The following is a 13,296-nucleotide window of genomic DNA, read 5'->3' as shown; positions in this document are numbered from 1 at the left end:
TGAAATTTATGCCATTTTAATGATATTTTAACATATTCATTTAGTTTTTAAAAACTTCAGATTAAGAAGGTAATTAAGAAATTATATAATCCCAACAGGGATTCTTGTAATACAAGTTTAAAATTCTGCTAGTTATGATGGTTGTATATAGAACTTCTCACTGAACAAATAAAACCCCTCTAAATTTTGAAAGGACCTCTGAAGTCTTCGTAGAGGGGGACAATTTTTAAAAATTCTACATAACTAAGTATTAATTCATGCTGTATCTGTTTTAGAACTCGACATTTATAATTCCACCATGAGAGGTTATTAGCTAGCTATGAATTTGGCTCATTTATACTTGTGCATATTGAAAAATGACTCTTATTTTAAAAATTCTCCAAAAGGTACTGCTGGAAACAACTTTTGAGAATAATTTCCTGGACCCCCCCTTCACCCCCCAAACACACTCTTTCACTTCTTTTCTGAAACCTAGATAGGAGATGTGCCAAATTCTTACCAGAGCTGTTGGTTGGATTGTGTGCTCACCCTGGTTTATGCACATTGCTGTCCAGTGGTGATCTCCAAATGAAGCAAGGTGGGGACGAATCTGGGAGTGACTAAAATAAATTTACCTGAGCTTTTCAATACACTGTGTGAGCACAGCATAACTTATTTGGGTAACAGTGGAATGAGGCTCTTGTTTTAGCAGCCATTACATATTTCAAGGGAACAGACTGCACAGGAGAAGAATGTATAGTAAAGATGTTCTGGCAGTTGATGGAATTTAAAGTAGCATTTATATCACCAACTGAAATATAATTTTCCCCCCTTGCTGATTTATTGCCTGACTTCTGTGACTGAGGGATTGATCTCTTGGCAAGTCTTATGACATAAAACCATAGGAAGGGAAATTGTATGCATGCACCAAGTTTTGCATTTATTTCGTAAACACTCTTTATGGGTATGTGTAGTCTTACTGTGTACAACTGACAAAAGGTAGCTGTTCTTTGTCATGAAAGACTTCCTCAGTTTCCAGAGACAATAGGGCATAGAGAGAGAGAGAGACACTTTCTTTCTCTGTGTCCTCATTTGTATTAATGTCATCACTGCATTTGACTCTTTTAGGAAGCCCTTTTGGTCCTATCAACAGTTTGTTCTGAGCTATCCTTCTTAACTTCTAGCTTTATCTGCAAATTTGTGTGGTTCACCTGAGACATACGCAGATAAATAGCCCAGATTCAGCATCCTCAGACTTGGAACTAAATATGCCATGTGCCCTGAACTGATGGATGTAGCTTTTCAGCAATATTGATGTTTGTAAGTTGAATATAAATCTTTGGATGCTTTGCTTTGCAATTCATCCTCATGTGAGTTCTTGAACACTAGTTTTCAAACTACCTTATCTTGCAGAAAACCGCCCATAAGTGGAAAGACAAAGACAATTGTTCTTCCTTACCCACTGACAACAATAGGAATCATGAGCGAGAGTCTCTGGCCAGATGTGAATTGGCAGCTCCGAATTCACAAGCTGATTACATTTCCAATGCTTATTGTAGTCAGTGATTTAGAACTTTGAACGTGTGGGTTAGTGGAGGAAAATAATGCAGAGAATACATGAGCTTACCAAAACTTATCTAATCCATAATGTTCCAGAAACATCATTTTATTTATATTTTAAAACATAGTCTCCCCCATGTTTCTCTGTGGAAACATGTCCTTCATTCTGCTTTGAGATCCATAAGCATTTCATTCTTTCCTTCGGCACACACCCACCCACCCACCGGTGTCTACCTGTATATCCTGAGCAGTATATCACTCAGGGTTCTTGGATGAAAAGCAATAGAGCCTGGCTGAGGGAATTAGGCAGAGAAGTTATTACAGAAGATATTATGTGGGTTCTGGAATTATCAGAAGCTGAGGAAAGAGCAGGAAAAAATAGAGACTACACAACCAGATTCATAGCCAAGTCAGTCACAGAATTAGTTGTAAGTAGGGTTGTCCTACCACTAAACACTGGAAATCCATGTTTACACTGACCACCCCACTGGGACCAGACACTCAGTACCAACTCTGTTACCTCAGCCTGCTGCCTCTGGGCACCTGATGTTGTTGCCCTTACCCCTATCTGTGATAATCTCCCCCTGCCTCATTCTGTCCTTAGCTCTAGCTTCAGGGTTGACCAAGACTAGGTCATGTGCCCAGGTCTCTGGAAAAATGAACACCTGACCATTTTTGATTTTACGTTGAAAAGTATGCCTCTCATCAAAACCCACATAGGAGAAATCCCCCCTAATACAGGAAGAAGGTCCAGATGTTGGATATGCCCCATCCTTTTCCCCCAATAAGGGCAAATTCACTATAAGAAGCTATAGCCAGCTCTGGTAGAAGGGGCAGGTGATGGCGGTGGCTGAGATGTTTATCCATCTGAAGCTACATCCATGTGACAACAAAAACTGCCAGTTCTTCCTGATGCACTGGTGTCCAGGGACCCTTTTAACATGTGCAAACTAGAGCTACAGGGTGTGAAGGTTCAGGACCTCTCATAGCATATTCTTTAAAGTGATAAGACGAAATACATTAAATTGAATTTTAACAATTTGATTAACTAGGAGGATCAGATTAAGATTTATCTATTTTCCTTGTTTATGGCAGAAAATGAAATTTCACATTATCTGTTTGTCTTGGACGGTTGGGGGTTTATGTGTTTGATCCATCAATTGCTGTCCTATTTTTTTTTTTTTTTTTTGTTGTTGTTTCTGTTCATTCCTTTGTGTGTTTTGAAATGGGGTCTTGTTGTGTTGCCCAATCTGGGCTTGAAACCTGGGGCTCAAGTAATCCTCCCTCCTCTACCTCCTGAGTAGCAGGGGCTCTAGGTGTGTACTACGGGCCCAGCTGGTTTCCTCTATTTTAAAAAATCATTTTTAATTGCAATAATTCATAAATGTAGCTTGCAAATTCCTGTCCCACTTGTTTTTACCTTGCCATTTTCCACTTCCCAGAAGCAACTATTTTCAATTCTTTTAGCTGTTCTTCTGGTATTTACTTCCATATGTAAATAAATATGTTTACATTGCTATTCCTTGAATTTATTTATTTTTTTCAAATTTAGGCATCAAGCATTGAATTTCTCCTATGTGGGTTTTGATGAGAGGCATGCTTTTAAGGAAAACATGTTTAGCTCTTCTTCTCCCTCCCTTAAATACATTCCTACTCTTTAAGACAGTTTGTTTTCACCGTTATTTTTCACAGTTCAGCTATGCTGTGTACCATGGTCTTATTTATTTTTTTCTTATATAGCACAATAATTTTTTTTTTTTGCTTAATATTCTATTTATAGACTGCTTATTCATCCACATACTCTCACATAAGATCAGACGCGGTGGCTTGTTCTGTTGTGGATGTGAGTGAGTGTGTGTGTGACATTTGTTCTGGAGCTGCCAGCTTGCCTGCTTCCTCTTGGACTGTTTACTCTTGAGACCTTACGCTCAGCTGTTGGCCTGGAATTTTCCCTCCCCCTCCTGTTGGGCATTCTTGATTGACCTGTTTATTCGATGGCATGTCTTGATTCTGACTGTCTTTTGGGAAGGTGGGAGGCACATTGCCCAGTTGCTTCTTTAGAAAGAATGTGCATATTGTAACTCTTGGAGATCTGGCCTGTATGAAAGTATCCTTTAGTCCCCTTTATATATGATTAATGCTGAATTTAAAGTTGCTCATTATTTTCTCAGAGAGCTTTAGAGCCTTCTAATTTTCTTCTGCTTCCAATTTTGTTTTTGAACTGTTAAGTGTTGTTCTGTTTGTGTGTGCCTTGGATGTGCCTGGTTTTGTTGCTGTTGTAAGCTTTTCATGTTTGTGTTTTTAATGCTCCAGTGTTCTGAGGCTTCATCATAATATTTTTTGGTATGTAATTTTTTTCCTTATTTTTTTTTTTTTGTGTGTGAGTGGCATTTTTCTTCCTACTGTTTTCTCTCTTTTCTCTTTTCTGAAACTCCTGTCTGTGGGATGTGGAACTTCTGAATTTTTTTCCTCCAATTTATTTATTATTAAATATTCTTTGTGTCTTTTTGTTTTATTTGCGGGGAACACGTACCTCTTTAAACCCTTCTAGTGTATTTTTAATTTTTAAAAATTTTCCATGGTCATAATATTAATTTCTAAGAGCTTTGTTCTATTCTCAAACATTTCTGTTTTACAGCCTCATATTCATTCTTGCTTCATAAGATACAGGATCTTTTACCTTCTCGGGGTTATTAATCATGGTTTTCTCCTGTGTCGATTCTGTTTGCTACTCAAGCTCCTGTCTGTCACTTTAGATCCTGTCACATGTATCGTGATCACATTATGTCATTGTTGGATATGCCCCATCCTTTTCCCCCAATACGGCTTTTCAGCTGGTGTTCTTGGCATGGGATGGCCACAACTTGTCAGAAGTCCCCTTGCCCCCAGTTATGATAACTGTGGGTCTCTTCTTGAGCTGGGTAGTTTCTCCAGAAAAGACTTCCAGTCTCCCTGCTGAGCTATGCTGTGTGACCCCATCAAGGGCAGGGCCCTGGAGCTCTCCACTCAGTGCAGACCTTCCTGCTGTCCTCTTTCTCATTTGGCACCATCTCTCAACCACTGCTCTGTAGCCTCCCCACTTCCAGATCCTTCCCGATTTGACCTTTGCTGAGAACAGACCTGTGTCTCCTGCTGCAGTGGACAAGGGCATTTAGCAAGCCTCCCGGCTAAGAAAGGGTATGGAGATTTACTACCAAAGACTACTTGCAGGCAGTCCCCCTGCTTTCAATGCCACCTCCACCTGTCCCCACCTTACAACCTGCACTTCGGCTGTACTGTGCTGTGATTGGACTTGCCTGAGGTTCTGCACCCCATCTTGGCTGATGACTTTCTGATACTTCATTCTGTAGACATTTAAGCTCTCTGTGTCCCTGCTTTGAAAATCCATTCATCAAAGCCCCATCTGCTCTCCATTTTCCAAAAATATATATATATTTCTATTAATTTTGTTTCCTTCCTTCTTTGGTGCTTCTGAATTTATCATTGACCTTTACTTTGTGTCATTTAGTGGAGTTTTAGGAGGGAATGGAATTATTGAAGCATGTGATGATTATCTGTCACATGTAACTAAAAATCAAATCCATTTTTGAGATTTACTTCCATTTGGATACATGGTTGTCTGGTCCATGGAAGAAGAGTTAATTTGTTTCCTCTCTTTTCACTTTTATTCAGAGACTGTTATTCTCATTGTCAGAATAAACCGAAACCAAGTGAGTGTTGTTATGATTTCTTAGTTTGAATGCATTCTAGGAAAAAGGGTCCTTATTTAACTCTGTGAATTCCAAGTCTGATGTCAAACCCAGGCACAAGCATAACACCATACTTCCAACAGTATAAGGATATGGCCTCCATTCCCTGAGGGTTTCCACAGCAATAATTCTGTTTGTGTATGTCTTTCTTAAATTTCTTTTTTTTTTAATATTTATTTTTTAGTTGTAGTTGGACATGATACCTTTATTTATTTATTTTTATGTGGTGCTGAGGATCGAACCCAGGGCCTCACATGTGCTAGGCGAGCACTCCACCATTGAGCTACAACCCCAGCCCTTTCTTAAATTTCTTAATAGTTTGACTGGAGTTGTATCTAGACTGGAAAAATAAACTGTTTTCTAAGAACTACTCTGTCCAGTTGTCCTCAGCTCTGCAGGGAACGGAGCTCTCATTAGACTATGGAGGAATGTTGGATGGCAGCATCCTTCCCCATTTCCTATGATAAAATTATTCTTGCAAAATTCAGGTTCTATAATATGCCAAAGGCTTACATCACTGACTGTGTAAACACCGCAGCAGAATCAGGGCCAAACTCCATCTCTCCTCCAACTATTTTCCATGAATTTCATTACAGCTCTAATTTTAAGAATAGCAATTGATTTTTTGATAATGTTATATCATTATTAAGATGTTTCAAGGATTATTGGAAAGTTACCTTGGCCCTTATTCAACCATTGTAAAAGGGCAACCAGTGCAAATCTTAGAGGTTTTTGCATCCTGAAATATTTCAATGAAGATAAGGGCATCTGATCTGATTCCTAACCTAGAGTTTACAGAATTCTTTCTTGAAAAAATTACCTTCACATGGTATATTAATATATTTTTTTAAATTTCAGATGCCTTGTGTTTTTTGTTGATAAATGAGAGCAGGAGTCTGGAAGTTCTGGGAGGGAGCATGGCTATGTGGGGATCCTGTTGTCATCCTGATGAGAACCAGGACTCCTGCTGTGTGCTGAGGCTAACTAGAGGTGTCACTGCCTCTGAGCAACAGGAAGAAAGGACTTCTGTCCTTAAAACCAAAAATAGATGCTCTTTCTCATTACCATAGCTCAAATGATCATCTTTTTTAATGAGATGGGCACATCCCTTGTGGTGTTCACAGGTTTAATGATCAGATTACTTAATGCAGAGCTTGGGGGGAAATGGCCCTGGTGAGACAGATGATGGGAATTTTACTGGAACCTAAAACAACAACTTTATTTCTCCTTTCTTTCTGCAACTTTTTTCTAATTCCTTTTATTTGCCTTTTTTTTTTTTTAATCTTTGATGATTCTTAAAGGGATTTATCTGTCTTATTTTGAGCTGTTTTGGTGGATTTACACATTTCTTACTATAATTTAGCTTCAAAAGATTATTAGTAGAGAAAATAGTTATTTCCATGAAGAATCAAATCTGTCATAATTTAGGTGTACTGAAATTAGTCTAACTTGCTTTAGATAACTCTGAAGAATTGCATGTTCTGTTTCATGCTGCTTGCCTGATTTTAGAAAGTTTCTAAATTGCTTTTTTGCTAATTTTAGAAAACTGTGTTTCTGAAAGTGAAGCAAGAGAAAATAAAGAGAAGAAAATAGATGTAATTTGAGGGAGATAAAGTAATGTTATGAAGGTGCCTTGTAAACCATTAAATAACAGATATGTAAGTTACTGTTATTACAAGGGTTACATTTTAAAGGGGAAAAAAAAAGATTCACAATGATCCTATAAGGGAAAATAGAAAAAGAAAAAATCCTAATGGGGAATTTTGCAGTCATATTTTTTTTTTCATCTGGAAATGCAGTAGTACTTAAACTTCCTATTTGAGCAGTTATGGACATAATATTTATTAGCCAAAAGCAATGTTCTTTCAAGGATAATTTGGAAAGAGAATCCTACGTAGGGTGGTGGTAGTCATAGAGAAACCACTGGGCCCTTAACCTTCCCGACTCTGAAGACCTGTGTCCTGGGGTTATATACCATTTCCCTTCAAGGCTTAGTTCATGTTTGTCTGTCTATGGAGCCTTTCATTTTGTTCTCATTCATCATGCACTGGCAAAGCCCTCCCGCTCCAGGTTTTGAGTTTGGTTCACATTTCCGTAGACGGTTCAGAGCAACTGGTTGTGTTTCTGGAGTCTCTGTTTATTATATTTTAGTGTAAATAACAGTGATCACTTATAGATAACACCCCCAGGGCATGGTTTCAGCTTGGCTGTCTTTGTGCTAAGTGACTTCAGATGAGTGCCACTTAAGCAATGCCATTTGAATTCTTGAAGAACCAAGAAATAAACAAAAAAGCTTCTCAGAAGCCCAAGTGTATGATCAGAGTCTGTGCCCCGTGCCCTTCAGATCTTATCTGCAACTTGGAATTTTAAGTTTAGTTCTCTTAGGTTTCATGATTTTATTTGGCTTCCAAAATCATAGCTGACTTTAATGGAAAAGTTGCAGAGACGAGATGTGACTGTTTAGGCAAGGGAGGGGAGATAACCAAACCGTGAAAGGCAGATGGGGAGGGTCCCCTGAGGCCCAGCAGCCATTGGCCTTTGAGTGGAGGCACAGACACCCCTGAGTCCCAGAAGGTTCTGAAGACAGCCATTTTGCCACTGACCTTCAATAGGCAGGTTAAGCCCCGTTACCAGCAGCTGTACACACTTAAAGCCGACTGCCCACTCTGAGTCTCCCTTTTGTTCATCTTCCACTCAGATCCTGCCTGTGCTTGGCTGCAGGTCTTGACTCTGGACCCAGATCTACAACTTGGATTCACCTTTGGTTCTCCAAGTGTGTTCTGTGCTCAGGGTCTGAGCTCCAGCAGTGTCTTCCTTTTGATTTTCGATGTGTGCTCTGTTGCTTTTTGGTAGGAACTTCATATTCAGTCCTCTCTCTGATGTTAATACCCAGCTCCTACCTAATCATCTCTGGTGGTTGACTTTAAACCCGTTTACTATTTACATGGGTGGTTCTTCAGCTATTATGAAAATCTTGATCATGCTCAATGTTTTATTCTTTAAGACTCCCCCCCTCCTCTTTTTGGGGGAGGGGGCGGTCAGTGCCTGGAATTGAACCCTGGGCCTCACACATGCTAGGCAAGTGCTGTACCACTGAGCTACATTGCTCGCCCTTTTTGTCTTTATTCTGAGGTAAGCTCTTACTTAGTTGCCTAGGTTGGCATCAAACGTGTGATCCTCCTGCCTCAGCCTCCTGAATAGTTGGGATGACAGGTGTCTTCCACTGTTCCCAGTTCTCCTTGAGATTTCTAAAAAGCAGAAATTATACTGTTTTATAAAGAAGAGAACATTGTAATTTAATGAGTTACAGAATATATTATTTTTGAAGAGCATAAGCAACCACAGCTACCTTACAGCATCTTTAATATGAAAAAATGTTGCATTAAGCAAAGTCATTTTTAGAAATTTTGTTTACAGATTCATGTTTTGGTCTATAACACCAAATACTTAAGCAGAGATATTACAGTATCTTAAAATAGTTAGATGAGGGCAATAGAACTAGTGGCTGCTGACATGAAATGTTTGTTTTGGAGAGAATTCTTGGCATTTTTTTTTGCCCTGCATCAGCATAATAAGAATTTGTAGGAAAGAAGGAAAGCAGTAATGTATTTGTTGAGGATTAATGACCTTGTAGAGGATTAGTGGGGGTGAATATATTATGGATGGTACCATAAATATAGTAGTTAAAAAGCTGCACACTAAACACTTCGTGGACTGACAAATGTATTCCCTTTCTTTCCTTGATGACTTGCGTTTAAGTGAACATGTATTGTTTATCTTGGTCTCTTTACATTCTCAAGAACACAAAGAGGAATGACAGTCCCCCAAATTTGTTTTGTTCTCAAAATATTGCTGATGAGATGGGCAGAATCAAATTCCATGTTTTCAGGATCAAATTACTTTTTAACAGCTCAGAAGAAAAGTCACATAGTACATACTCCTTAAAAAAAAAATCACTCTCATTTTTAGAAACTATCATTGAACTTATATCCCGACAAATAGTATAATGTGCTGCTGTGTAAAATAGAAAACGTGCAGTTTGCTCAGTGATGTCTCAGGGCTCCTGTATTAAAAGAAATGTAGTGGCGGGTAACAGAAATGTATATATTGGGACAAAGACATGGGCCTGAAACCAAGGTGAGTTTTGGGGGCAGCGAAGCCTGATGATCCATTGGTGTTCATCTTGTTGCTCCAGTGGGTTGAACCTAAGCAGGCCGCCTTGTGCGTGAGCATGAGGAGAAGCCCCATGCTGCTAGGCCAGCGGGGCTCACAAAGGTGGCGGATGGGGCAAAGTTTTCATGAGCTCCCAAATGTTGGCACCTACCTGTTTCCCCATTTAATGGGCGTCCTGGTTTTCCTAATTTCTGAAACCTCCAATTTATGAATTCATGAAGATTTTCTTCTGTGAAAAATAAATGCAGCTGAATGTGATTTATAGCTTTGCTTTGAGTCAGGGTAGGACAGGAAGATACCTCTGTAGTCACCATTTAATTGGCCTTCTTACCTCTTAGTTGTGAAAATTCTTCACTCTGTACTGGTTTATTGATGAGTCCACACTTATTGACTGCCTACTATAGCCCATGCCCCCAGGGAGACAAAGATGAATGGCCCAGTTTGTTTACATCTGATGCCTTTGGAACCATCTCATTCCTGGCTGACTTCAATGAAAATTCCAAAGATGGCCTAGATCTCACTCACTAACACAGAGACAAACCATGAGGCAGCCCAAGGGTTTTTGAGATCACAAAGGCTGCCCGGAGGACATAAAAGCTGCTTTTCAAGGTGTTTTCCCCTGCATTCGGTTTCTAAGGAACTGTGCTCCTTTTGCCATTATTGGGATATCCTCCAAGACCTAAGTCAGTGCACCCTATTTCTGCATTCACCAAAACCCCAGGAGGAGCCTGAAGTGGGAAGGTCTGGCTGCAGTCTTAGGAGGCACTTTGCTAGGTCATCCAGGGGCAGGGGCTGCTGCAGGCTCCACTCTGCCCTCCTCCTCGCCTTAGCTTGCTGGTGTCTGCCTCCCTCTCTTGTTCATTAGGTCTGTCATGCTAGGGGGGAATCTGTGAATTGGCACATCTCTAGGAGGCTTTATAGGATGGTGGTAATGGTTTTGCTTAATGAAAGTATATGCAGAACTTTGGAAAGTTTGCACCCGAGACCTGAGATCATTTGGGGACAAGCCTGCTTCCAATCTTTTGTTTATATACTTTTTTTTTTCCTTTTTGATACTCTGTTATGAGTGTTTACCCTAAAATGCCCTTTTCCACTTCATATGTACTGGTATGTGTTTTTTGACCTTAAAACAGGATGGGACTGCTTTGAATTTTTTTTTTTTTTTTTTTTTGGCAGCGGAGGGGTAGCATGCCAGAGACTAAGAATCAAAATCTATATCCTCAAAGTATTTGCTTGTCACCCCGAAAGAGCCTTGCCGTCTCTTTTCAAGAATGTTGATGTCATTTGGTTTATCACCTCCCACTCCCCAGTACTATTAATTGTGAACTGACTATAACTAGATCTCATCTTTGTGCTCCTTGTCACACCACAGGGTTGGGGATACTCCTCCTTCTCCACGGTCAGCCCCTTGGTCTGTACTCCGGACCTTTCTCTGTGCCTCTTGAGATCTGATTAATCCTTCCCTCCTCCCTCTGGTACTCCCCTCTGCCTTGCCCTCCCGAGTCCCTCAGTCCAAGGGAATGTCCTTCTCTGAGCACTTAAGCTCTTGGGAGCCATCCATCTCCTTACCCTGCTCTGTCAATCTGATCTTTCTGCCTCCTCCACCACTTCACTGAAATGGTCCTCCATCAAGGTGACCTACCTACCGGTGATTTCTTAAATGTCAAATCCAGTGCTACATTTTTCATTTTTTATCTTTTTCACCTCTTTGTCCCCCATGGTCTCTCTGCCATTCTTGGTTTTCTTCAAAAGATCTTTTCCTGCTGCCTGTTCTGTTGTTGTGCTCTCTAGGGCTCTGCTTATGCCAATCCTATAACCTTCTCACCCAGCTGTGTTCCTCCAAGGACACCCCCTGCTGATGGGGTCTGTGCTGCTTTCTGGGTGAGAACCCCTTATGTGCCTTTATGTTTTGCTCAGATTTCTTCCCTACCTTCTCACCCAAGAATATCTGGATATGGGATGGGATTGTGTCTCAGTGGTACAGCCCTTTCCTAGAATGTGTGAGGCACTGGGTTTCACCTTCAGCACCACATAACAATAAAAAGAATAAAGGTATTGTGTCCATCTACAACAACAACCACCACCAAACCCCCCCCAAAAAAAAAATATCAGGGTACACTCTGCCTGACTCTTCTACACTCTAATATCTAATGCCTCAAACTAAACTTTTGTCTTCCTTATTCCTTCAGTTGTCACTACCGTCCATCCATGTAGAGTCCGCCATGTTGTTCTGCTTTTAGCTTCTGGGTGTTTCCAAGTACTAGTTCTTCTTTCCCATTCCCCGCCTCCTTCTACTGCCCTGGTCTCCACCCTGCTCTCTGATGACTGTAACAACCAAAGGGGCCCCACCGCACACCTGCTCTCCTCTGGCCCCTGCAGATCCATCCAGAGCAAGGACTGCTTCTGAAACAGACTAACCCATCCGTGGTTGTCTGCAACCAGGATAAAGTCAGCCGCTGCCCCCTGCCCCGCCCCAATAGATGAACAAGGCTGCCCTCTGACTCCGGGCTTCCTCCTGGCCTCACGCTGCGGCTTCACCTACTCCATGTAGTTTCTAACCTCTGCCTTTTCCATTGTCTTTTCTCCCAGCCTTGGGATGCACAGGTATCCCATTTTCCTGGAAGAATACCTGACCTCTTCATTTCTGCGCTATGTACCCTGGCTTGACACAAATTATTCCATTCATTCAACTGCCCCATGGGACCCAGTTTATGTGTGTCCCTTGGCCCCACTGGTCTTCACTTTCCTTAGAGACAGTGATGGAGGCTTTATTCTTCTTTGTAGCTCAGGTGCTTAGTACAGTGCTTGACATATTCAGCGTGTTTTTTTTTTAAAACTAAAAATTTGCAATGACAGCAAAGCAGTTTGATGTCTATGAAAATGGGCAAAGTGATCTATGCAGAGGCATTACCATTGGAAGGGGACCATTAAGGGGCCTCTGCTATGCAGAATTTATGAAAATTAATTGAATTGGCACTTGTGTGTGTGCTTTTTTATGTTTATGTTATACTTTTTAAAAAATTTTTTATTTATACATGGACACAACACCTTTGTTTTATCTATTAATTTTTTTATGTGGTTCTGAGGATCAAACCCAGTGCCTCACACATTCTAAGCAGGCGCTCTGTCACTGAGCCACAACCCCAGCCTCATATTTATGTTATAGTTCTATGATAAGGTTTTTTTTTTTTAAATTAGTTTGCTGTGTAACCTCTCCAATGCAGAAAATCTCCTTCCTTCTTTTTAAGCTTTTAGAGGATTAACAGAATATTAGTGCAGGTATTACAATAAAGAGCCACACTAGTGCTGTCCCTTGACATGAGGAAGAATGAGATGAAGAGGTATCAGGGAAATGTGGGTGGGATCACCCAGACTTCTAGAGAGGGCCACTAAGGACCAACCTTGGCCGAGGGACCTGGGGTGACCTGCCATTCTGTCACACTCCGGGGGCACATGCTCATCACCAGCAAGCCCCATGTCTGCCTGTAATGACAGGAGACTTCATCTCACATTGACCATGAATAATTCATAAACATGGCTATCTGGAAATTTGTGGTCCTCATTAGCATTTTAATGAAAAAAAAGTGATCATTATCCTAAGTCTCTGTTTTGTTTCTCTCTCTCTTTTTTTTTTTGTCTTCCCCACCACAGCTAACCAACTCAATATTTCGTGAGTACTTGGAGCAGTTGAGGTCCCTGCTAATGTGCTGACTGTCACTATGGGCAGATGGTACCTGGAGGCTCACTGTCACCCAGGCAGCTCATGTACGTAAGGGCTTGTGTGCTCATTTATGCATGTGCCCTCTCCCTCTCCCTCCCCCTTCCCTCCCCTCCC

At 40.8% G+C, this 13,296-nt stretch overlaps 1 protein-coding gene across 20 annotated transcripts in view; it reads left to right on the top strand.

The window, feature by feature from the left end:
- Apbb2 (amyloid beta precursor protein binding family B member 2) overlaps positions 1–13,296 on the top strand; it is a 406,998-nt gene that overhangs the window by 177,577 nt on the left and 216,125 nt on the right. For 18 of the 20 annotated variants that reach the window (XM_048784374.1, XM_048784375.1, XM_048784392.1 and 15 more), the window contains one exon: positions 13,113–13,226. The exons of the other annotated variants lie outside the window; for them this stretch is intronic. In XM_048784374.1, coding sequence (XP_048640331.1) covers positions 13,181–13,226 — 46 coding nt within the window. In that variant the 5' untranslated portion in view covers positions 13,113–13,180. The remainder of the gene's footprint in view (positions 1–13,112; positions 13,227–13,296) is intronic. 20 annotated transcript variants of the gene reach the window in all.

This window comes from Marmota marmota, unplaced genomic scaffold, assembly GCF_001458135.2.
Source record: "Marmota marmota marmota unplaced genomic scaffold, marMar, whole genome shotgun sequence".
NCBI lineage: Eukaryota > Metazoa > Chordata > Mammalia > Rodentia > Sciuridae > Marmota > Marmota marmota.
Note: the sequence above shows the minus strand (reverse complement) of the source record. Positions and strands in the feature narration are given on the sequence as shown.